Raw genomic sequence first — 27285 nt, forward strand, 5'->3', positions numbered from 1 at the left:
CATATCACAAGAAACAACAGTTGGCTAGTCAAGATGGCCAAGCAAAGAAAGGACAAATTGGAAAAACATGAGAATGTTTTGAAAAAAGTTTAACTTGAGGATATACTGAAAATTACTCATAAATTTCACTAAGTGTGTTCTTGCCTATCTTTATGATAACCCCATTAGCGTATCTTATCACCTCGAAGCCTGTTCACTCAAAGGAAAGGAGAATGAAGCTCAGAAAGTCTCAACCATCTACAAATGCCCAACACATTTAATTCCAAGGAATTCTAAAAATATCTAATGATCAAAAGGCTTGAAAGTGACAAAGCCACTCTCCTAGAGAAACTTATACAAAACGCCCCTAACAACTTATATGTCAAAAACTCAAGAAAACTACATAAAAATCATTTCCCTAAAAGTATAATTTTTTTCATATAATCCAATCACTTGTGCACACAGTATTTTCCTAGTCTTCACTATTTTTTTCTTAGAAGAAAAGTATTCCTGGCTTTTCCTTTCTATCCAAAATAAGTGCTACCAGTCACAATTAACAGGTATTTTGGGGTTCAGGTCTACCAAAGCAGCAATCTATGCAAGAGTCTCAGCTACTTTAAAAAATACTTTTGCACAGCTTAGAAAGAAAGTCTGACTAAAAGCCACAGTTCCATTTCTCAGAGCTAATTTATTTTCAGGATAATCCCACAGATAGAAGAGATTAAAAACCAATATTCAAAACCTGAGTTGTAAAAACAGTTCCATGCACTTGGGGTTCATTTTGGTGTAATAACTTTTCCTCTGGACATAACATCATTACACACTCTTGTATTGAAAATGTTATGAGATTATATAAAGCAGGGACACCCAGAGAGGTTGCAAGTTATTACTGCTCAAGCATTCAGGGTGAGGGTTGTTTTGGTTTATTTTGGTTTGGCTGTTTTTTCAAGCACATCATTCTATTCCTTAAACATTATAGTGTTTCGTGCGACAGGAATATGCTCCAGATACCTGGCGCAAGTATTTGAGTATCAAAATCACTAAAAAGCCACACAACACAGGTGTTGGAAGCCCAGCACTTGATATGAAGTTCAGAATAGGAAGGTTCATCCAAACCTAGGGACAAAGGTTCTCTGATGTTGCAAATTATACAAGTCCCTAAATACTAAAATTTTTATTACCTAATTGTTAAAAAAGCAAAATCAAGAACAGTCAGGTGTGTGGGTAAAACCTCTCAGCAGATAAGCTAACAGTACTTGGGCTTCAGCTGAAATCTGGAATACTGCCACTAATGACTACCAGTGGCAAGACTCTTGAAAAAGTACCACTTCTTATCTCTTCATGACACATTTACCAACGAAATTCCTGACCTGGCCCAAATTGTGCTTTCCCTAAGAATCCACTAGTTCCATAACTGAAGCTTTCTTTCAACTAGTACTGCACATACACTTTTGTTCTATAGAAACATTTCAGCTATGTTACTCAGTTTATATTTGTTCCATGTCAATATTCTGCACATGACCAAAAATAAAATATTCGTGTGATAGGGAAGATACTAATGAGAATTTTAAGACAGAGGGGTTGTTCTGGGAAGTAACCATAAAAGTAAAGCCTAACTCAAAATGAATGTGCTTACAACTACCTAATACCTTTTTCAAGATAAATGAAAAGTGTGAGTAAGAATGGTAAACTAGTAGTACCTGATCAGAAGAAAATTGACAGCAAATAATAAAACAGTTAGGTGTCTTCATTGCCCCAATTAAATACACAGCAGCAGTTAAAATCTGATGTGTAACAATAAAGTTCTCTCTTCTAATGCACCCCTTCAATCTAAACTTTAAGTGGTAATAAAAAAAATTACACATTTTAAAATGCCATGAAAATCACTTACAGTAACCATATCTAACATTTATTGTAACATGCCTAACACTACTCTAAATATTTTACATGTACTTTTCATTTTATCCTCAGAACCCTATGAGGTAAATATTATCCCCTTTCATAGGTGAGGTAACTAGGGCACAGAATGTTTAAGTAACTTGTACAGTCACACAGGAAATAATGTGTGGGTCAAAAATTTCACCAACTAATCTAGCTCCAGATCATTACACCAAGCTGCCAATAAGGTAATATAGCAAATGTGCTTTGCAAATGGTAAAATGTGCAAAAAAAAAAAAAAAAAGTAACGCCCACTGATTAAGAGCACATGCTTTGTAGTCAGATCTAGTGTCAAGTCTCAATTCTGTAATTCACTAGCTAAGTGATCTTAAGTAAATCACTGAACTTCTCTAAGCTTCAACTTCCTATTCTATAAAACAGAGATAATGAAGTAACAGTTCTTATTGGCAGATTTTACTGGTGGATCTTCTTGGTAGACGAGGGGCATTATGCATGGAAAGGATTAGCAGAGAGCTTGGCATACAGTAAGCACTCCATGAATGTTCATTATTACTATCTAATACTAAGAGTTCTGTTTATTATGACAAACTCTCATTTTGGTACTGATAGCATTTTCTAAAGTAAGTAAAATCAACATGGAGGTAATAAAAGTTTATGAAATTAAGACCCAAAGTCTCAAAGTATATGACAGCACAATTTTAAGATGGAAAAGGCTATCACTTACTTTAATATCATTATCAAGTTTTTATTTGAAGTGCCTGGGTATACATGAAAATGTGCTAGGCACTAAACAAAATTATCAAGACACAGTCCCTGACTTCAAATATACACAATCAAGCAAATTAACTCTGCTGAGTGGACACAAACGGCAAAACCTCCAACTTTGGGCATTTTCCCAACCAGACACAACTATGGTCGTCACTACGTTCCCCTCTGCTTGTGGTGTGGTAGTAGCGAATACATGCAGAAGAAGCAGTTCAAAAATAAATAATAAACCCACAAATAGAATTTAGAGCGATAAAGATTCAGGAAGAAATGAGCTGACTTTCTACCCTCTTACCTTCTCAAAAAACATTTTGGCTATCTTGGTTCTAATGATCTCTGTTAATTAACCAGAAGAGAAAAAAGGAAAGAGCCAGAAATTCAAAAGAGAACTCAGGGTAAAATGGTACAGAAACAAATTCTAAGAGAGAGGAGGAATGAAGTTCAAAGCTAGAAAAGCCAAAATAACTGCAGGTGAGTAGCATTCTATCATGCGCCTAATGTCTTAGAAACCAAACAAGTAATAGCCATTCTTAAGATTGCTGATCCTTACTCCTTTCCAATCCTGAGGTTTCTGTTAGCTTTTTAAAGTCAGAGAAGGAAAAAATAGCACAGGGTACAGAAGGATTTTGTCCAACAGAAGAGCCAACATCATACTGCCCATATCTTGGAGCTCGGCTTCTGATTGACTATGAGAGCCACAGCTAAATCATAATCCTGGTAATCTTCAGATTCCATTAAAAAGGTAGCTTCTAAAACTCCTAAGTAAGGATGTAGGATATTTCCAGGAAACCTGGAAATCTAATTTCTAAAGTTTAAGAAGCATTTTTCAGTGGTCATGTTATTCGAAAAGATCTTTTGCAACTTCACAACAGGAAATGATACCCACTCATGCCTCTCTCTACCTCCATACCTTCTTGCCATAACTCCTATTGAGAAACTCCTCTGTCCATACCCACAGTCTAAAACCATAGCAAAACCACATAACTCCCTGCTACTGCATCCATAGGCTCTTTAAAGCAAACTGAGTAGAACAGCCTATAGATCATAAAGCAGTATTACATATTCCTAAAAAAAAAAAGGGGGGGGGGAACTTTTCAATAATACCAGCAATCTGTGTCGACCAAAAACTTAGCTATCTACAAAAGTAGGCCAAAAATTAAGGATGGGTAATTTATATACTCTGCAAGAATATATATATTCTTCAAGAAGAAACTTTTCTTCCTGAAGTAGGGAGGAAAGAAGGGAAAAAGGAGAGACATGAACAAAACAACAACAAAAAAGGTTATTATGCATTCAAGGTATATCTCTAAGTTATACTGAACACTTGCCCAGTGTCAGCCATGCAGCTCTCCCTTGCACTATCCAAACTTACGAAGTTGAAATGCAAGCCATACTTTTTATTGTTTCTCCTCTTCCACTGCACTTAGGTGTGGAAGGTATCTCAGGAAACAAGATGAGTTGAATTCTATAGGAAAACTTAATTGATCAAATAACAAAGGTAGATATAATTTGTAGCTCGAAGTAGGTTTTAATATAAAACCTTAAGAGCCTCAGGCCTAAGCCCTCTGAGAAGACAGAGCTCATGAGTCAAAATAAAACCAAAAAGTAAGGATGAAGACCAGAAAGAAATAGGAAGAACAAAGAATTTCTAGTAACTTCTTACTTGTTCATCCTACCTTTCTAAACTTGTCCTGGTTTAGCCTCTAACTCTTGTCTGCCATAATCCATTAATTTGTGTACTATGATAAAATATTCCTACTCTCCCCAGGCAATTCTAAATTAGACAGACACATCCTGACATAGTGCTATTTTTTCCTCTATGACCCAGATGAAACCTTTTGACAGTCCTTGGAATCCTCAATACTGCCTTCTAAATTCCCGCTCTATGGCCCTGGAGTTATGACAGAGGAGACAAACTGTGAATGGTACTGTGGAAATACGTGAGCTGCAGTAAAGGAACTCTAGCAATTGGGCTCCCCTCCACCCACATCAGGCTATTTTTCTTTTTTTCCCTACAGTATTTAAAAAGTAAAGTAAAGAGCAAGAGGCTGACATGCAGATGAGAGGCTACAGCAAAGAGCCACCCCCAGCTTTTTAGGAATACTTGTATCTTTTCACTGGTTATAGGCACTTACGTCTGGAAAATATCTTTGGAATATGTCTTGTGTGTAAGAATGCATAAAAGATAACACCTTGCAAAAGTCAAACATACAGATTTAATAATGTGCAACTAATGAAGATGGTTTATAAATGAAATACCACCTACACATTTAGTTCCCTAAATATATTATGCTATTAATCATTAAAGTTAGATCTATAAGTACAAGTTTTCCATATGTGGAAAAGTAAATCTGCTTTTAAATTAAAGAGAAATTATCACTCTAATTCTTAAAAATAAAACTATCAGGGTAAAATTCAAGTGTAGCTGCTCATAGTCACTGAATAAACTTAAATTTGATAAAACATTTAAGTTTCAACCAATGCACCTTTGCTGAAGCACATTTAGCTGAAATAACTTTGAGTCTGGTTTATTTCCATCACATATAGTACATTTTTCCAACAAGAGCATGTACATTCAATATAGAACATTTCCAGCAACAGTTACAGTCTTTCTACTTTCCTTTCACAGTATATTTTAGTGCAAAGCACTGGGAAGGGTAAATGTTTTTCTAGCTATAGAAGCATTTTATTATGACCTTGTGGATCTTCAACATTTTAAAATTTTATACAAAAAGTATATAGATGGACAGGGTCCCTCCTAAGTACAGGTGTGAACCTATATAAAAACATGGTATATTCTCTGCTGTACCTTTTAAAATTATAATTTGACAAAAATTACTAAAAAATAAAATATTCCCTAAAAAGTACAAAATATTGATACACAAAAACCTGCCCAATATTTCATAAAGATAGATGTACTTCTGTTTTTCCTAAAATCTTGATTACAAAAATGGACAAGAATTCATTATTTTCCAAATTTTACAGTAGGAATCAAATATCATCTAAAGTAGTCATTTAAGATTTTACTTGGGAGACAAAATTCAGGGTTTCACTCCCATCTTCCTTTTTTAGCAATATTTAAAGAAACAAACTAATATCATAAGAAGTCGTTGTGCATGGATTGTCTGCATCCATAAAGTATCAGTAAGCTATTTACTACCTTCATATTAACATTAGTAAATGTGTAATCTTAAAAAAAAAAAGAAACTGAAAAATTAAGTTGCATCTATTATTAAAGTGCTTTGTATAAAATTTAAAGAAAAAAAGGGGAATGTTTAATTTTCATAAAAACCTCAGATGTTTACAAATAAAAAGGGTAATGATCCATGGATGAAAATGAACTGGAACTTTCCTGTAGCATATATTTTAGAATGAAACTTTCAAACATTTAAGTGCTGGAGAACAAGTGAGAAATAAATGAATGTAAGAATAATTACAAATATTTAGTAGGCTAAATATTTATAATATGTTGATACTAATTTCTCTTTTGGTCCTAACATACACTCACTAGGAAATATATCTGTACAATCCAGATGAAAATTTTGCCAAATAAAGTGAAACAAAACTAAAATCACTAAGATATAGTCTTTTTGTCAATTAAAAATCACCAGTGGTGATATATATTCTTCAGGTTGTTGATCGCTTTAATCAACAAATTGTTTGGAAAACAAACTTTGCAACGTTTTTGTAGAAACTGTAGACCAAATGCACAAGGTCAAGGGTGGTTAGCTGATGGACTGTGATGACAATAGGTAATGTCACAGCTACTTGAAAGTGCTGGGAGAGGCAGTGCCTTAGAAACAAGTGGTTAGATGGTTATTATTTTAGTCAGAAAACAGCAGTTACAGTCGAATATTTATGAAATTGTTTTTCCTTTTTTTTCTCATAGTACCATTTGAAGACGTTTAGTGGTTCTAACACCAATTTAAAGTCTTTCCACAAAAATGAACTCCAAACCTTTTCGTACATCACTTGAAGTTATCTGAGGAGAAATGGGAATAAATGAACACTTTTGAGTTTACCAATAAAACCTTGTTTTTAAAATTACACAATAGTAAATGACTTCTAAAGGATGGTTTCATCTCAAGTTTCCACACAAATAAAAAATGTGGGATACTCAAACCACAACATTTAACCTACTCAGCACTCAAACTAAGTATACTGCTTTAAAACCTGAATCCAAAACTAATTTAATACTAATTAAATATATTAAATGCCTTAATGCAGGGAAACAGGTACTGAAGGTAAACTTAAAAAATATAGAGAGACTTGCAAAAACAAATATAGGAAGTCTACTCCTTATTTTATATTGCATTTTAAAAATCTACATTTATTCCAAAACCTTCTAAAAAAGTAAAATTTTTTTCTTTCTTCCCAATAGGGATTTTCCTTTTCTTACAACGCACAACCACAAAAAACCAAAACAAAACAAAAACAAACAAAAAAAAGCCCTACTTAATAATATTAACTATGTTGAAATGATCACAAAAAGTCTATTTAAAACAAAATGGAAAAGTAAGATTTGAAACCTATATATTCACTTTTTCCACAGATCAAAACTAAAAACAGTAACTAACGCATACTCCCAAGGAGAAGGAAAAAAAAAAATCCAAACTTTTGTCTATAAAGTTTCCCCTTTGACTGGAAGCACTATGTTAAATGTAAATAATAAACGCTAATTGTTCTAAATTCAATTTGGGGATTTTTTTTTTCTGAGTGCAGCACTTTATTTAGCCATCACAGATTAATTTTTACAATAATTACAGTGCCTCAAAAGACTTTTTTCCTCTAATTATAGCCTTCACAAATTCATTCTAATATATTCCACTTTTTCTACAATGTATTAATTAGTAGACTAGGTCACTAAACTGAATTAAACCTGTGCAAAGTTAGTCAAACAGAAGACTTCTATTGTAAACATAAGCCAATATAAATGTATATATTTTACAACACTGGGAGGAAAGCACTGACCCTGTGCCATCTACCTACAACTATATTGCATTGTCCTGTGAAAGATAAGTTCTGAAGTTAACTTTTGTTCCCAAGCCACTGGAATAAAGGTCACTGAAGAGGTAAATGCAATATGCACATTACTCTTGCAGTTCCCATTGCCATAAGATATATGGAAGCAAACGTGTTAAAAATGGAACCAGCTATAAATTATGGTCAAATGATTTTTTTAGTTCGATGGGGGGAAAAAAGCAAAACTCTGTAACTGTTCCTCACCAGACAAGAGCCTTAGATCTTGTACTTCGGCCTTTGGTTTTGTTTCCTTCAGGTGAATTGGAAGCATTTGCCTTATGAGTTTTCTTATGATGTTCAAGATAAGTCTTTTTGGCAAATGCCTTTCCACATTTATTGCATCTGTGAAGAGAAAAGTTTTTTGTGACTTTTACTTCAATACCAACGTCAGCTACTTCATACTTTTTACTAGGAGAGTTAGAAGTGCCATCATGTTTTGAATCACTATGTTTTGCCTCATCCCTCGAAGGGCCTCTTTTTGCCACTTTATTTAGAACAAAATCAATGGGCTTCTTTATAGCTCTGATCTCTAAACTGGCTGTTATTTTCCCAAGATAGCGGGATGACTTTTTATGAACCACAGTTATATGTCGTATCACATCACGCTTCCGACGAGTTTCATAAGTGCAAAGAGGACACTTGTAGAATTTAACATAAATGTTATTCCCATCTGTGTGCAACTCAATGTGTTTAGTCAAGTTCTGTTTGGAAGTAAACTGACGTTTACAAAGTTTACAGTAAAGTTGCTTAAAGTCAAAGCCAGCTGAAAGTTTGGGTTTCCTGGTTTTTTGCTGGCCACCTGCAGCAGAAGGACTAGTTGATTTAGGGCTTTCAGAGTCTTGTTTAACTTTATTTTTCTGTGCTGCCGGTGTGTTCTTTTTTTCATTTGAATGATTTGTTCCCTTTAATTCATTCTGTGGAGAATGGGTAATGGAAGGGGGTGAAGATTCTACAGAATCTGCTGGTTCAACTTTAACTTTTATTTCTGAACTGCTGGCAGTATTATTAGGGCCTTTCTCTCTTTTAGAGTTTGTTCCAGAAAGAGTTATCTTGTGGACAATTTGCATATGTCTTTTAAGCATTATTTGTGAACTATATTTCCTCTTGCAAAGAAGGCATTTGCATGCAGTTAAATTGTATTCAGCCTTTGAAGACGACTTTTGTTTTCGAGTCTTAAAAGATTTTTTAGGAGAAACAGAATCCAGGAACAAAGGTTGCCCAGGCTTTGTTGCTATATCAGGAGTAATTGAATCCCTCCTTAGTCCTCTATGAACTTCATCAAAATGCCTCCTTACATTCGCTTTTGTAGCAAATGATTTACAACATACTGGACAACTCCTACTTATTGGAACTAGAACATTCTTACTGCGTCCTTTAGAGGACTGGTTTGGATTCTTTCGCGTTTCAATGTACTTTTTTAGTTCTTCCATCTTTTTCTTGTGTACTTTTCGAATGTGACGACGAACACCTCGTCTGGAATTGAATTCTTTTCTACAAAGACAACATATCAACTGGTGACCAAAATCAGAATTGTCAGAAGTTTCCAAGTCAGGCTGTGATTCCTGAGGTTGCTCATCAGATGTAGGTGCAACTTCATCTGCAACAATCTCAACAGGAGGGGGCTCTACAGTTTCCACCTCTGTATCTGTAACTGGTACTGTTTTAGACTGTTCAGTGCTGGTTTCCTGTATTTGAACTTCGGTCTGTTCAGGAGTACTGCTTGACTCTGTGACTTCAGTAGGATTATCAGTCCTTGAAATATACTGAAACACTGCATTCTGATTAGTTTCTATGGGTTCTAGCTTAATAATATATTCTCGCTTGTCCACACTTGGATATATGGCTTCTAGGAGATCGTTTATGGCTTGGCTTTGTTTATCATTTACATCAGGAAGGTCTGTTAAGGAAAAAACAACATTTTAATCTGAAATAATGTGCCTGCTCTAGCTCTCTAAAATTTAAAAATGTATTATGAACCTCTACTTTAAAATTTATTACTGGTTTATATTTATTTTTAGAAGAGCATTATCTACTTTTCCGTATTTTAAAACTAGAATTAATTAAACTAAAATTAATTTAAAATCTCATCAATGTACACAAATGTTAAGGAATAAATGCAATCTGAAGAGCTACTTCCACTCCTAAGTGCCCTTAATACCAAATATATAACACATGAGTGTCCTAAACAATTAAAACAATATTTCAAATTTTTAGTCTAAAATTTTCAGCCTAGCAAAGGCATATCAAAGTTCTCATAACTGAAGATGGATAAAACATCATGAAGAATGTACTATTATATATAAAAATGATTCTTTTTTTAGAAAACATAACAGCATTCGTATTAACTTAATCCATAATAATCTAATCTACTTGTAGAGAGGGACACTTAAAGATCTTATGGAAATGAAAAAGAAAGATCTGTAGGATATAAATATGAATGACATGTAGACAAGTGTTTGCTATTACAGGGCTTCTCAACATGATACCATCCCATTCAGACAAGTGATTAAAAACTATAGATTTATTCCAAAAACAGAGCTAGTTTTATTTACTTGTGCAATAATTCATCCCCTATAGGCAACCAAATATTCCTACTATACCAGATTTACCTAACACTGGTTATGCTTCCACATACAATTCTAAAATCTAGCTACAAACACAGCATCAAATCTGATATTTAGAAAACAAGATTAATGATTCATTATTGCTCTTCTAGTAATCTTCCCATTTAAAAGGGATAAAGTAGGTCTATAAGGATAACACTTTCACAGAAGTATTTCTAGAATGAGTATTGCCAAGAAAGATATACAATAATCCAACAAATCCATTTATTTATATTTCTAAAAGTCAACTCTACACTAAAAACAAGAATAACTACCAGAAATATAACTAATTTTCTACTAGCACTTTATTAAAAGATCAGATTTGAAACTAATCCCTACAGACTGCCTTTTCATTTATATCTCAATGATAAAAACAAGTATAATAAGATCTAACAGTACTAGGAAAGATTTCCAAAAATGAAATTTTTATTTCAACTATGTCCTATAGTATACTTTAAATCAGCTTCATGCTAGTAATTAAGTAGTACTTTTGATATTTGGAGTTATCATTTCATTCCCATCCCAAAAAAGTTAAGTTGAAAAGTGCACAAACTCCACAATGCAACTATAGTATCAAACTGACAAAATAAGTTCTGTAATTTGTAAGTCCACAAAGAGTTAAACCCCTGAACAAGAAATAATGAAAGTAACCTATTACTTATTAAAATATTTTAAGGAATTTATATCAGTTCTTTAAAGCAAGAAAGTAATACCATTACATATCCTGCTAACTTAATCATACAGAGGCAATACACTTAATCCAACATTCGGTTCCACGAAGACTTTATTAGCCTACAACCTGCCTTCATCACATAAAGCTACTTCAGATCTCAAGCCGGCCTATAACACAGTCTCATTTCTGATAAAATGATTGAGTTATAAGTAAACTTCACTGAGAACAAAACTGATCTTCAAATCAAGACCCAGAAAAAAATAGAAAGGTTAATATTTTTTAATGCTCTTCACCATCCCCAAGAAATCAACTCATTTACTCATTCTTTGCTCTAACCTTCCTTAAGGATAATCTTAGTAAATTATCAGTCATAGGTAACAAGTTGTTAAAAGAAGTAAAAATGAAAAATACCAATACCCCCTTTAAAGCACTCATATTTTAACTTAGACAAATCCTGAATATAAACTATATGGTCCATATAAACATTCAAAAACAATATCCAATATCTTAACATAAATAAATATACTCATAAATCTAACCTCATATATCTTTAGAAAAACCCAAGTAAAAAATATGAAAGTACCTAAGAAAATGAACATTAAGTCTGATATTTAATTTTATTCCCCATCATTAAATTATTGATACCATTTTAACACAAACGTACAGCTGCAGTATAAGAATACTTAACTGTAAAATGTATAACTGAATATATGAATAAAACTTACTGTCATCCATCTGGAGACTTGGTGGGCAGTAGAATTTTTTATGGGTAATTAAATTTGGTAATCCTCTGAAGAGACTGCGGCATAATTTACATTCAAAAATAGTGTCCACGTCTTTTAATAAAATGTGCTTAAGTTGTTTAGTTCCTAAAGGAAAAAAGAAAATAAAACTTAACACAAAAGGTAACTTTAACGTACATTTTTAAACTGGGCAACCACTGTTGACAATCCAAAGTGCAATTACACTTTGCAAACAAAATACAGGCATTGCCAATTTCCACCATTTGTATTCAGAACTAAGTTATAAACTAAATTCTAAGTAAAATTCTATCATCACCTGGATATTATGACAGCTAAAATTGATATTCTTTTTCTAATTCAGCAGCCAATCAATTCTTAGAATATCCCAACAGTGGTTCCAACACCTGGCTGATCATCACAATGAACTGGGAATAAAGATGTACATGACCCACCTCTACAGATTCTGATTCAATAGATCTGGAAGGGGAAAGAAGAATTAAACATGCCCCTCCCCCCCCCAACCCCTTACTCCTTGCCAAAGTTTCTGGCTGGTTCCTATAGCTCCCTTCTGCATTAAGACGTGAACATGGAGTTCTGTAATATGTTTTCCCCTGATTCCTTAAAAAAAGTCAAAACTGTGTCACAAGATTGCCTGTGACTTTTCTTTAAACTCAGCTCAAATTACTTCAGGTTCTGGGCCAACATGGAATTATGGTCATTGAGCGTCAGAGTAGAGAATCCCTATCCATAATTTGAATTTTGCTTAGGCCTCTTGATACCACTATAAATTTATTCAAAGCCTTTCTCCCTCAAAAACTCACTCCAAGTGCAATTAATTAAATATTGATAGTTTACAGTTTAAACTAATTTAAAGCCTGTCTTCCCCACTAGATTATAAACTCCAAAGCAGCCAAGACCAAACCTGTCTTATTGACAACTACAAAGTATTCAGCTCTAGCAATGCTCAATAAAGATTAGTTGAAGAAATGCCACTGATATAGGGAATCTAAGCATTATGACAGAAGACCAAAAGGCAGGAAAAAAAATAAATGGCATTGAGCATCCAATCTTTAAAATAAAAACATCCACCAGGAATAAAACACAAATAGAAGATCTTTTATCATTATTTCCTACAGGTTTTTGCCACAGGTAAATTGACAAAATTGATCTGCCATGCTTTACTAATTAATTAGCCTTTAATTTCCTCAAATAAAAAAGATGCTAATAATATTGACTTCAAGAGGAAAAAACAAATGTGTCCTGAAAAAAAACTTTAAAACTGGGGCGCCTGGGTGGCTCAGTTGGTTAAGCGACTGCCTTCGGCTCGGGTCATGGTCCTGGAGTCCCGGGATCGAGTCCCGCATCGGGCTCCCTGCTCGGCGAGGAGCCTGCTTCTCTCTCTGACCCTCCCCCCTCTCATGTACTCTCTCTCATTCTCGCTCTCTCAAATAAATAAATAAAATCTTTAAAAAAAAAAAAAAAAAAAAAAAAAAAAAAAAAAAAAAAAAAAAAAAATAAATTTTAAAAAAAAAAAAAAAAAAAAAAAAAAAAAAAAAAAAAAAAAAACTTTAAAACTATCTAGGTACAAAGTGTTCTTCCATCATGCCACAAGTACTTGACACTCTGTTAAGCTCTGGGACTACTAAAGAGTAAACACACTATACTATCCATCTTGTAAAATGAACAAACCAAACCAAACCTATTTTAGAGAATCATGAAAGAAAATATGAACCTAAATCCCAGAAAAATTAAATTACACATCTGGGTTTCTACTGGGAAAAAATAAATATAATGAAATCATCTCCACCATTTCTCAAATCCAAATCAATGGTTTACTGTACTAAACCATATTACCACAAAATCAGAAAACATAAACTTAAAAAGATTCAAAGGACAGCCTAAGTATTATTCTTTATATAAAAGTAAATTCATACACACAAACACACACACACACGCACTTTCTTAGTCCACTTCACGTAACAAAATATACTGGCAACAGACTGCTAACATGTTTAGTTCATAGTTCATCTCCTAAGTGACGGACAAACTATGAGAGGTAGACTGATGACAAAAATATTTTATTTATTTATTTTTTTTTTTAAAGATTTTGTTTATTTGACAGAGAGAGACACAGTGAGAGAGGGAACACAAGCAGGGGGAGAGGGAAAAGCAGGCCTCCCGCCGAGCGGGGAGCCCGATGCGGGGCTCGATCCCAGGACCCTGGGATCATGACCTGAGCTGAAGGCAGGCGCTTAACGACTGAGCCACCCAGGCGCCCCAAAAATATTTTATTTTTTTTAAATAAATAAAAATCTTTATTCAACGTCAAAGACAGCTTTAGAAAAATTCAGTATTACTTTACTCGCCATAACCTCCAACTTTTATAACCAATGGGAAAGGGAATAGATTCTGATAAGGTTTTGATCCATAAAGTGAGTATACAGGGAAAATCAATTTTTAGAAAAAAAAAATGCTTAAATGTGAAATATTTTAGATAACCTCTCTAACATATCTACATATAATTCCCAAGTATAGTTAAGTGTAGCACCAGTAAGAAGAAAACATAGAAAATTTTGCACACTTTAATTCTAAATTGAAATACCTGCCCAGACCCATACTAAAGATTCAATTCTGCCTTTAAAGATAGTCAAAAAAGATTGAAGAGGAATGCAAAAACAAGCTGAACTAGATTTAACTTAAGAACTCAATTGAAGATTTATTTTTTTTTTAAAGATTTTATTTATTTATTTGAGAGAGAGAGAATGAGAGACAAAGAGCATGAGAGGGAGGAGGGTCAGAGGGAGAAGCAGACTCCCTGCCGAGCAGGGAGCCTGATGCGGGACTCGATCCCGGGACTCCAGGATCATGACCTGAGCTGAAGGCAGTCGCTTAACCAACTGAGCCACCCAGGCGCCCTCAATTGAATATTTAAATAGAAAGTATGAGGTTATACATAAAAAACAGTTACTGCTAAAAATGTAAGACTGCATCCCTAAATCAGAGATCTCACTTTGTCCACCAGGTTCTCTCAACCATAAAAATTAATTAATTAAAAATTTAAAAATCTATACAGAGAGATACTCTTTAGTCCTAGTTATAGAACTAGTTATATTCAGCAGAGTGTATATTCGTTTCCAATAGCATCCCCCTAAAAAAATCTCTGGCTCTAACCTTAACTCATCAATCTTATCATTCACGAATGCTTCCCCCCACCGCACCCCACCTACACATACACATACACACATACAAGCACAGTTGTGCTGATGCAGGTACATCAAATTTCTTTCAGAGCCATGGGTTCACCAAATTGTTTCTCTCTCTCTCTCTCACTTTTCAGGCCTTCACCTATGTTTTTTTTTCTCTCTGCCTATAACAATCTCCCACTTCCCTGGTCTGGCTCACTTCTAGTAATCCTTCAAACTCCGGGGCACCTGGGTGGCTCAGTTGGTTAAGCGACTGCGTTTGGCTCAGGTCACGATCCCGGAGTCCCAGGATCGAGTCCCAGGATCAAGTCCCAGGATGGTGAGTCCCAGGATCGAGTCCTGCGTCTGGCTCCCTGCTCAGTGAGAAGTCCGCTTCTCCCTCTGACTCCCCCCTCCCCCTGCCGCCGTGCTCTCTCTCTCTCTCTCAAATAAATAAAATCTTAAAAAAAAAAAAAACTCCAGGTTAGAAGTTGCATCCCCCAGGAAGCCTTCTGATTCCTGTTTTTTGTTACAAATTCTTCACCCCTATTCCCACAGCACCCTATACATCCATACTATATTATCCCACTATCTTGTAATTAATTATTTTTCTGTAATCCCATTAAACTGGAAGCTCTAAAAGGACAGAGAAGATACCTTTAATGCTCACCCACTATATTCCCAGCCCTCAGGACTATGCCTGATTGAGGTTTGCTAAATGCCATACTAGACAGCTTTATGTTTAAGGAAACGTTCTCTATAAATTAGATTTTTTTTTAGTCTATATAAAGTTGCCTGGTAAGTAAAAAAGAGACCTCAAAGATATTCTAATTCAACTTATACAATTTACAAATGAGAAAAATAAGATGTTGCCCATTCCATAAATACGGACAATAGAAGTTTTTCCCTAAGTTAGTTTTAGTTACCATTTAAGGTTTTGTTGTTTTTCCCATGTGATCATAATGGCTTTGGTCATAATGGTCTCATCAGCTACCATTTTGTGACTGCTTTGCTTACTAACAATTAGACACAGCCAATCAACTGTGCCTCTGTCAACAGCTAAAACTTTCATCACCTGAGACAACAGACATAGTCATCTAGACAGCAACATTAAGTTCTTCCACTGCCCTGGATCCTGAAAGAGACCCATGCAATCTTACTACTAATTATTCCTTTTCCTGTATTAGTAACTTTTTCTTGCCCTGGGTTTTAAAACTATCTTAGAAATCACTGTTTACTGATTACATAGATCATTAATCAGTATCTTTCAAAAAAAAAAAAAAAAAACACAGCCCAGTAAGGGTAAGGCTTTTGATGCCTAGAAATTAACTAATTAGTGAATATTTCAGATTCTCATAATAGGTGCTCAGTAAAAATTACCTAAACCTCATCAAGGGTTTAGTCATGTGCTATTCCTTAATATCAAATACTTTGTATGTACTGAGAAAAATGTTTACAAGATTTTTTTTAAAAGGAATCAGTATTCAGTTTTATATTAGGATGGATGGCAATCACTTTACCTGATGTGATATTAATTCTAACTCTTCTGTGCCAAAGATAAGCTTTCATTTTTTCCTTAATATATGGATATGTTGGTCAATGACCATTTTAAGTTGTAGCAATAATGATTTTTAAATGGTATACTGCTTGCTTTATGATGATTCACACATGAGCTCAATCATTTTTAGCATGACTGTTTAAACACAGTATCATCTCAACACTGCAAGCAAATCTGTAATTCCTGTCAAAACTGATTTCCAAGGCCAGTATATGAAGGAAATTTCTAACTGATCATCCCTTAACAAAAGTTCTTAAAGGTTAAAAAATAGGGAAAACTTAAGAAAATTTAAATTGCTTTCTTAAAACCACCTGCAAGAGTTGGTTAAAAAAAAATTACTAAGTTAGGGGCGCCTGGGTGGCTCAGATGGTTAAGTGTCTGCCTTTGGCTCAGGTCATGATCTCAGGGTCCTGGGATTGAGTCCTGCATCGGGCTCCCTTGCTCAGCGGGAGTCTGCTTCTCCCTCTTCCTCTGCCTCTCCCCCTGCTTGTGTGCTCTCTCTCTCTCTCAAATGAATAAATAAAATCCTTTAAAAAAATTACTAGGTTAATTATGGAACACTGCCACATACTACAATAAATTTAGAAGCAGAATAAAATTATTCTAGTGCCTACTTGGTGAATCTTTAAGCTTAGTCTCACAAACATTTATTGAACACCCATTAAATATGAGGTTGCAATGCTATTCACTGGAAACATGGGAGTGAAGGATCTGATCTGTGCCCTTAAGAAGTTCCCAGACTAATATAAATGTCTGCTCTTCTAGGAACATAGCCTCAAATGACATTCTTTGAGAAGAATGTAAGAACAACAAATCAAACAAATCTACATCTGTCTTATTCATCCAAAAAATATCTAGTCTGATTTTAAATTTCCTACTATTGTTGTGTAATAACCAAAAACAAAACCCATATCATATAGCACTCTCTTATCTTATGTATCTCTGATAAATCACATTTCCATCCTAAGTTTTTGTCTGCCGAGTCAGGACTGAGGCATCGCCATCCAGAAACAGCTTACACTAAATGCAGGTAATGTTGTTTTAAACAGTACAAAACCAAAACGAAACAAACAACTCTTCTAAGATGTTAAATGACCAAACCCAAGATGATAATGACAAGAGCAAATACAACACAAAGCTAATTCTCATTTTTCACCACCATTTACTCCTCCCTAAGAGTCAGAAAAGATGCCCTTCCTTGCACATAGCAGTATTTTATAGACAGATAATTATATATTATCTTTTTACAATATATTTCAAGGTTTCAAAAAAACGATGTCAACTTCACATGAAAGACCAGTTTTGAATACCAGACTAAATAATTATCCTTCTCTTTTCTCCCCATTTTTCTGTTTCTAATCTTAGGGCATTCAATAGCTCCTTTGCCTCCACCAGAAGATTAAGAGACTAAGAAAGAATATTAAGCTCAATTAAATCGATTTTAATAAATGTCTCATGGAAGTACACCTTTTTTGTTGTTGTTACTTACAATTCTGTTTCAGTTCAGGGAGAGAAGTCAGGAAGAAAGGAAGCTAAAATAAAAGTGTCAATAAAAAGGAGAGAAATTTGAAGACACCAAGTCACAGATGTGATCCTAGAAGGATTAATAGAGCTAAGGCAGCGCTCTAGCAAAAGGCAGGGCCCAGTCAAGATAGTATCAGAAGCCAGGGATACAGAGCAAATAGCATGTCTCAAAGTCATCCAACCATCAGGGATGTCAAGAGTATAAAATCTGTAGGTTGGAGCAAAATAGGCAGCCTTCTAAAAAAAAATGAGGTATTTATCTATGGACAAATGTCAAACAACAGTGAAATGTACTGTTAATAAAGCAAAAATACCTAACAGTGTGCAGACTGAGCTACCATTCATACTGGGGAAAAAAGTGAGGGATATATGCTTGTATATGTATATAGGGTCTCTGGAAGAAGACACACAAATCATGTAGCAGTGGTTGCCTGAGCAAAGAGACTTATTTTTGTATTTTTATATATCCTTTTATACTTCCTTTTTATTTTTAAACCACAGGCACTTATGACTTAATCCAATAATATTACTTATTCCAACATAGGAATATTACTTAATTCCAAAAAGAAAAATCTATTCAAATTAATTTACAAATGAAGCAGCCAGAAATAAAAAGATTATCAGAGGTCAAGAAAGATTTATCATTTAAAAATAGAAAAACAGTCCAAAGCAAAAACTGAAATGTGAAGCAAAGAGAACAAGTCAAAACTGATCAAGCAGTTAGTACAGCACATGTGGGGCAGGTAGACCTAAAAAAATGAGTTAACTCCTTCCTCAGCCTTTTAGGAACTTCCAGCTTGGGCAGGAATAGACAGCCCAGTGTAGACAGGAGGTGAGTCACTTAGAAATGATACAGTAGCTGAAGACAACTATCTGAGCTTAAAGATTAAGCTAGATATCCTAACACATTACTAATGTCCCACCTGACTTGGCCTCTATAGGTTAACAAGAGCAAAAGCATAGACTTCAAATAGTTCTTTAAATGCAATGTGTGTGACCCAGCTATAATGGAAAGAGTCTAGAAAGGAATGAGTCATTGAAGGTGTGGTTGGGAGTAGAATGGGACCAGGAAGAACTTAGGGGTAAGAATGGATCTTCGTCCCTAAATCATGTGGCCCAAACTTTCATTCTATCCTCCCAAAGTTTCAGTCAGCCAGGGCTTGGATACTTCAGTGCTAAAGAACTACCTTAGCAAACTTTAGATTACACAGATATATAAGAGATTATAATCTTGAGGAAATTAAAATTGCTTAGTTCTGAGACACATTAACAAAGTAAAAGAATTCTTTTTTTAAATCCAAAGTAAGTTCTTTGTCCTGTTAAGCATATTTCTAAATCACTTCTAATTTAAATTATTGGGTACTCAGAGTTAAATTTATAGTATTTTCAGAATTTACCTAAATAAAACATAACTCAGAAGGCAAATTTGAATTTGAAAGGTCAGAAGGGGACATTTAAAAAAGAACATTTTACCCATTTCACAGGTCCTTTTCTTTAGATTGTAAAGAAATAGGAAATACAGAAAACAGACATGAGCACAGTGCAAAAGGAAAACAATTAATATCATTTCTAAATATTCATCTTCCAAAGTTAAACATGGATTTTGAGAACAGGATCTTCTTGAAAAAGTATATTTTACAAGACAAAGCATTTATGATAAACCAATTCTAACTTCTTAATCAAATAACCCTATAATAAAGTGAAGTAGTATAAAATAATCTTATTCATTCCAAATTTTGGATTTTAAAAAAGAAACCTATAGGGGTGCCTGGGTGGTTCAGTCAGTTAAGCTTTGACTCCTGATTTCAGCTCACGTCATGATCTCAAGGTCGTGAGATTGAGCCCCGCATCCGCCTCCACACTGGGTGTGAAGCCTGCTTAAGATTCTCTCCCCCTCCCGCCCCTCTCTCTCCCTCTCTTAAAAAAAAAAAAAAAAAAAAATAACTAAAGCAAAGAACATAACTAAATGTGAAAAGCTACTACCTTCATTTCCATGAGAAAGAACAAAAAGAATTATCTACTAAAAGTAGCTAAAAAAACTCTTACTATGACCAGAAACTAACCATTCTTCCGTTATGCCAGAAATATATTATAAATACTGCCCCTAGTAAGTAAAATTTTAATTGTATTTATCATAGGAAAACCTGACCTATCAGTTACTTCTGTTAATGAAGGGCAACTATCAAAAATAAAAACAACAAAAAACACCCTAAAATAGGTTATACCACCATTCAACATGAGCAAGGCATGGGTATACACTCAATACTTACTGAATTAAATATACATAAAAGCAATGCCATGAGGACTATAGATTAAAAATCCAAGAAATAGATCTCAAAAAGTCAGAAATAAAAACAATTTTTATTTCAGATTAAGGAGCAATCTATTTCTTAGATCCTAAAATAAAGCAAATATATACTATTTCTCTTTACAATGACTTAAAAACAAGCACCTCAAAGCATTTATCAATACAAAACAAGTGGTTACATATAAATACCTTTTCCTTTTAATCTCAGAACTTTTTCATTAAAATAGTAAGCTTTAGAATAATAACAAAAGATATTCTAATCCTTTAAGTTTCCATCAGTTAGGTGTCCCATCAATCATGTGTGTTTGCTTATTTATATCTGACTCAACAGTCTACAATGTCAGAGAAGACAAATCTACAAGGTGGATAAGTGGATCGTAAGAATCACAGCAACCTAAGATCTTACTGAGAAAGGAGTTCCAACAGTTCTCAGTCATATATATGTAGTAAGCAACACCTATTTTAAAGCATTGGACTGCAACTGCACATTATTATACATGCAACTGTTATAATAATCTAATAGAAAGTAAAGCTAAACAAATGTATCCAAAGAGACCAGGGACTGGAGTAAGTATTTTTCCTGTCTTGTGCTCTATCAAAGATGTTGAAACTCCAGGGTTAGGCAGGAGAAGGTGAGTCACATAAACAGAGACGATAAAGTAATTAATCTAGAACAAGTGACATCTCAGACATTCTGAATAAATAATCTACTCTGCCAATGCTTATAAAGACCCAGTATAAGACACTAGTGCCCATTGAGGGTTTACAAAGATATGCCAAAATTAATAATAGATTGTTAAGAAGAGGCACATTACTAATAAAGATACCACATATATTTCTGTAAATCATACTAAATAATTTTATTTCTATATTAATATATAATATATAGTACTGACAAAGAATCTAGATCAAATCAATATTTATTCATCACTTTTTAAAAATATGACAATTAAAAGTATTCTATAAAACCAATGTATACATTTTAATATTTTTTAACAATTAATTCTAAGGATTTCTAGGTAGTTTTTAACTATTATGTGAAGATTGAAAAATACATCCTAAAACATTCATACCTGATCGAAAGCACTCAATTATTTGTTGAATACCAGATTTGGATGTCTGTAGTGGTTGCTGTAACAAAGGAGCATCTCCAGGTTCCAGGATATAAACTACATGGAAGACAAACACCCACCCCAATCCCCACAAAAAAAAGGGTTATTTAAATCATTTACTATTGAAGTAAAACAATGGTTTGCTACAATCATGTTAAATATAATCACACTTGTTCGTATATACTTCACCATCATCTTTGTAAAGCAAAATGAAATAATGGGAACAAAAATAACTAAAATTATTCTCAATTCAAGGCTAAATTAAAGCTACTTAAAGGCTTCAAATGCAAAAATTTACTATTTTGGTATTATTTACTACATATTCGTCATGTTTGCCTTTTTATTCCCCTTGAAGAGGACCCTCTATATTTAATCAAAATTCTAGGGCAATGATGTCCTAGCCACATCTCATAAACCATTCCAGAACCCTCTGGACAATCTAGTACAGCTCTCTGGGCAATTATGAGAGCAAAACTCAAAAACCACTCACTGCCTAAGGAAAGAACTAGTGAAGTGCAGAATGACAGATGTTCAAGAATGTTCACTGCAGCACTCTGCAGCACTGTAAATAAGAAAGAAAAAATTTCAAACAACTTAAAAATCTCTCAGTAGGAACCAGACTAAATAAACTATGAAATATCCCTACAACAGAATCCTTCACGGCTGTTAGAAAGCATGAGCTAGATCTACATGATCTAGATCTACATGTACCAACAACAAAGGATGTCAATAATAGATTGTTGAGCAACAAAAACAGGTTAAAGAATATGATCTCACTTATATTAATATATATTTCAATAGATACAGAAAGAAAGAAATTTAATGTTTATGTGTGTGTATGTACAGACACTAATATAAACACAAAAGTCTGGTGAAATACCAACAAAACAAGGGTTCTGTCAGGGTGGACTTTACGGGGTGATTTTAATTTTCAGCCTCATACTTCGCTAGTGCTTCAGAGCCTGGGCTTTTAGAAGTGTGCATGTTAAAATACACACACACACACTTTTATAATAAGTAAAAATAGTATTTCCACTTTAAAAATAAAAATTTTCATTTTCATATAGAGAGGTTTGCTTTCCAAAATTCTCAGATTCGGGGCGCCTGGGTGGCTCAGTCGTTAAGCATCTGCCTTCAGCTCAGGTCATGATCCCAGGGTCCTGGGATCGAGCCCCACATCAGGCTCCCTGCTCCACGGGAAGTCTGCTTCTCCCTCTCCCACTCCCCCTGTTTGTGTTCCCTCTCTCGCTGTCTCTCTCCCTGTCAAATAAATAAAAATTAAAAAAAAAAAAATTCTCAGATTCACAGTATAATTATATAATAAATTAGATTATGATGATATGAAACAAGGTAACTGAAAAGGAGAAGTTTTTCCATCAGATACCAAATAAAGAAATGGTTTTTGGTAGAGAAAAACCAGTCACTTTAATTCACTTTTTTCAATATGTTATAATGTTCTACTCAACTATTACTATCTTAACCCAGGATCATCCACTCTGTGGGAAAATAAGGAGGATTACAACAATAAATGTGTGCTGCTACTGCTTCAGGACCTGGTCTTGGGCAGCATTTAGCTTTCTGATAAGGAGGCTAAAGCCTGCTCTCCTATGTGTATAGACACAGCCTTAGATTCTCTGTTAAGGCTTCAAGTCTTGTGCTCAGTGTACACAAGTGGGGGGAACTGTCCCAGGACCAAGTCATCTTATTAAGTACAACGTTCCCAATTTTAAGACATACGTTAGGAGAATTTTAAATGAATTAAGAACATGCACACACCCACAACTCATTTTGAGAACATCTGACATTGGCACTACCTGAAGCTATTAAAAATATAAAGACTCCAGACCTGGACTTACTACACTGAATTTTTTTTCTGACATTTACTAGATACAACTAAGGCAAATCAAACTCTCTGATCTCTTTCTCATCTCTAAAATGGGGATAATAAAAGTATCTAAATCATAGGGTTGTATGAGGATTAAACGAGCTAATGCAGGTAAACTGGTTAAACAGAGCCTGGGATATATGTTCAATAAATGTTCTATCACCACCACCACCACCGCCACCACCATCATCATGTACAAATCAATTGCTTTCTGACACCAAAAACTGAAAAACTGTTTCCAAAATCAAAGAGAAGTAGAATTCAATCCTTTAAAGATGCAATAGCAGAAGTTTGTAAATAGACTGATGATACCATTTATTTGGATTAGATGGATCTCTTTTTGCTATTTGTACAAAACAACTGACGACTGTTTATAAAAAAAAAATAAGAGAGGGTAGAAAATGTACAATTGTAAAGAACTAAAAGCAACAAGGTTTGGCTCTATAAGTAGCAAGAATTCTAGAAAGGGAAAATTAAAAAAAAAAAAAAACAGTAATGACTAAGGGAGGGATATGGAGAAAAAATGGAAACTTGTCCTTAGAGTCCCCTTTCCTCATTTAAAAATGCTCCAGAAAACTTTCTTTAATACGCCAGCTTCCATTTCCACATGAGAACATCTGATTTCAAAGCTACAGCAAAACTTTGTTACCTAATCACCTTCAGAACACTGCTACCACTAGACACATCAACAGCCTGAGACACCATTCAAAATAACCCCAGAGTTAGCTTAGTTATCCATGGACACATCCACTTAGCATAGAGATCTGTGTAGTTACCACTGTAAAAAAAAAAAAAAAAATGATTCTTCATTTGAAAACATACTCTCAACCCTAAAAAACTTTATATATTAGTATTTTATAAAAGTTTCCTCTCTGGGCGCCTGGGTGGCTCAGTCGTTGAGCGTCTGCCTTCGGCTCAGGTCATGATCCCAGGGTCCTGGGATCGAGTCCCACATCAGGCTCCCTACTCGGCGGGAAGCCTGCTTCTCGCTCTCCCACTCCCCCTGCTTGTGTTCCTGCTCTCACTCTCTCTCTCTGTCAAATAAATAAATGAAATCTTTAAAAAAAAAAAAAAAAGTTTCCTCTCATATACCCTATCATCCCTCCCAAGATCAGTTTACACGACCATTAGGAAAAAAGCCATCATCGTCCTCCAATCAAAACACCCAAACCCTCAGAAGTTAACATCTGTCTTTACATCCTTCCAAGAACACACGTCCCAGAATCAAATACCTACTTTTGTTAATAGTCTCTCCTACCTTTAAAATAAATTTCTGCTTATGATGTCTGGGATTTACTTACAAATAATAGAGGGTAGGGAAGTAGTAGGAGGGTGGAGAACAGAACTGTGCAGAAAGGAGAATAGAGACGAAAAGAGATTGTCCATGTATTGACGTGTTGAGTTGTGTGATGCTTACAACAGGTTCCTTACACCATTCTCTCTACTTTTGAATGTTTGAAAAGTTCTGTAAGGAACAGTCTTAAAACATAACTAAGAAAGTACTTTACATACACCGACAGACTTCTATCACCACCCTTCACTACAAATTGACCCATCCTATCAAGGCCTCCTCAGGAACACACTGCTCAGGGACCAGCCCCACTATTCATGATTCAAAAGAGGCTAGACCTCTGATGATTGCCCATTAAAAGAATTTCTCAAACAGCATGCCATCTTCTTCCCTCCATCTAAAGACATCCTCTTTTAAAAACTAACCTAACATATTCCTCGCAGTACTGAAAATATCCTCCCACACAGGACTAACCTTCCTCTGAAATAATGACAATTAACTATTGTATAAGTTAACAAACTTCTAGCTTTCCACCAAACTAATCTTCAGAAAGTGTTTAATTCTAGCTAAGAAGCAAAGAAACACAAACTACTTATGACCTGGTAGTCTGAAAAATAAACTGCACTGAAGAAGTTTCTGGTAAAAGAAAGTTTAATTTTTAAAATTAATGCAACTTATATGATTTCTTGTTAATGAGGGAGAAAAAAAGCAAAGAAGTTCCAATACATATTAAAAAGTTCAACTCTGAAAAACATCCTTAAAAAGACATTAAAGTCTCTAGAAAACTTTAATTATCAGAATACACTAAGGTATGGTCACAAATTATTTATTTACTTGTCTATTTCTTCCCACTCAAAAGTTTTATGAGGGAATGACCTCATCAGTTTTGTTCACAACTTACATGCCCATTGCCTTGGACAGTGCCTAGCACCTAATAGGTGCTCAATAATAATTTGCCAAAGAAATAAAGAAATAAATGAACACATTAACTTCTTCCTAAGTAAGTAGTTTTATTTAAAATGATCTCATTAACTAATTCACTTTAAATGACTTGAAATGTTCTCAAATAAAAAACTAGAATAAAAGGTCAGTGGAACACAAGTATAAAAGGCATTCACAGCCTTCTACTTCAAAACTAACTCCATTCAATATTTGATAAAATATAAATGACACACAAAATACACAAAATATGCAGTATGCAGGGGTGCTGAAAATAGGTCATGGGCAGTTGAACAGAAACTGGATCCATCCTGGGACTATATTATTAGCAGAGGTAAGTTATGACTGATTTCCAGTAAACCAGTGGGGAGATAGGGCCATAGTACAAATTTTTTCTCATGTGTATCAAAGTTTTCTGAAAATAGGAGTTCTTCTTCTTTACCACTGCCATTTTTTCTCATTAGTCTAAAAAGTCCTCTACTTGAACTCTACTGTGACAAAACCAAGTACATTAGAGCAGTTAACATACTCCCAACAAAAAAAAAAAAAAACAAACAAAAACATAAAAAGTCCTAATAACTTTTAGGTCAAAAATAATGATAAACACCTGCCTTTAAACTAGAATAGAATAGCCTTTGTTTGGTTTAGTGACATATGTATTCAATGTTTCCAAGTTGTACCTCTAAATGTTTGTGACAAAACTCATCAAGCTTCTGATAACTAGAAAAACTCAAGTTTATATACCACATTTATCAGATTAAAGTTTTCTAATATTCTTCAAGAGACTCGAAAAAGACTTCAAGAGATTCATTCCATAAATCCAACTAAAAACAGTTCTACTGAATAAACTATCCTAAAAATACTTACGTATTCTACCTAAATAACCAGATTTTTTATTTTGCAATACAATATATTCTGTGCAAGAAAATTTTTAAAGGTTGCAGTCAGCAAAACCTGATTGTTCCAACAAGCTGCGTTTAACAAACTTTTTTAGCCCAACTAAACTCATTTTTAGGCTTTAACCACTATTCCCTAATAAATATGCGTAAGAAACTTAATTTTTAAAAGTTTAAATGAATCCACTTTCACGAAGACATACTAGCATTCAGCTACCTATTTTCTCCCCTGTCTTCAGTTTTAAGCATTCAAAGGACACGGGGGTATACTACTAACTAACTGCAGGCTGCCTCGAAAGAAGGAAAAGGGACTGAGTGATTGATCTTGTGGAAAAGACTGAAGGTGACACTTGCAGTACTTTTTTTAAGGGATCAAGCAGGGGAGACCTCTTGTTTGTACAAGCTTTTAGCTTCATAACTAGTTTTATGCTGGGGAAAATTACAGGCTGCTTACTTAGAAATGACTTCTTGGGCAGGAGGAAAAGAAAACTGGAAGGAAAACACAAGGCAGAGTGGCTCTGACGGAGGGCAAAGTAAACTGGAGGAGAAAGAAGTATACCTGGTTCACAGCATCCGTGATGATGGTGGTCAGTCTGACAGTATTTGTCCCTTAAAGGCATTTTCAGTGGGCGAAACCGACTTTCCTTTCACTGTAAGAAGCTCTTCATTGCGGCTTGGCTGTTGAAAGAAGCACAAATCCGTCACTCACCCTGAACTTCCTGGGGGGGCTCTGGCTATATTTTCCAGATACGTTCCCTCCACCCGCCCTCCGTTTTCCCTCCACGGACCCGTACCTTCCTCTATAACCTAAAAAAGAAAAACGCACGAAGGCTTCTGCAGCCCAAACTCCCGCACAGGTTCATCGCCCTACCCGGAAACGCAGCCTGGGGCGCGCAGCGCAAGGCG

General features: G+C 34.7%; 1 protein-coding gene across 2 annotated transcripts in view; it reads right to left on the minus strand.

The window, feature by feature from the left end:
• Positions 1 to 4840: 4840 nt before the first annotated feature.
• ZNF800 (zinc finger protein 800) overlaps positions 4841 to 27285 on the minus strand; it is a 23258-nt gene continuing 813 nt past the window's right edge. The window contains exons 2-6 of one of the 2 annotated variants that reach the window (XM_021699307.1): positions 26939 to 27057; positions 21330 to 21425; positions 11667 to 11810; positions 7870 to 9562; positions 4841 to 6625 (exon numbers count right to left, since the gene is read on the minus strand). In XM_021699307.1, coding sequence (XP_021554982.1) covers position 6625; positions 7870 to 9562; positions 11667 to 11810; positions 21330 to 21425; positions 26939 to 26999 — 1995 coding nt within the window. In that variant the 5' untranslated portion in view covers positions 27000 to 27057 and the 3' untranslated portion in view covers positions 4841 to 6624. Of the gene's footprint in view, positions 9563 to 11666; positions 11811 to 21329; positions 21426 to 26938; positions 27058 to 27285 lie in introns of both variants that reach the window. The other variant, XM_044919979.1, reaches the window with a different exon arrangement.

Source organism: Neomonachus schauinslandi, chromosome 12 (genome assembly GCF_002201575.2).
Source record: "Neomonachus schauinslandi chromosome 12, ASM220157v2, whole genome shotgun sequence".
In the NCBI taxonomy this organism is placed as follows: Eukaryota; Metazoa; Chordata; class Mammalia; order Carnivora; family Phocidae; genus Neomonachus; species Neomonachus schauinslandi.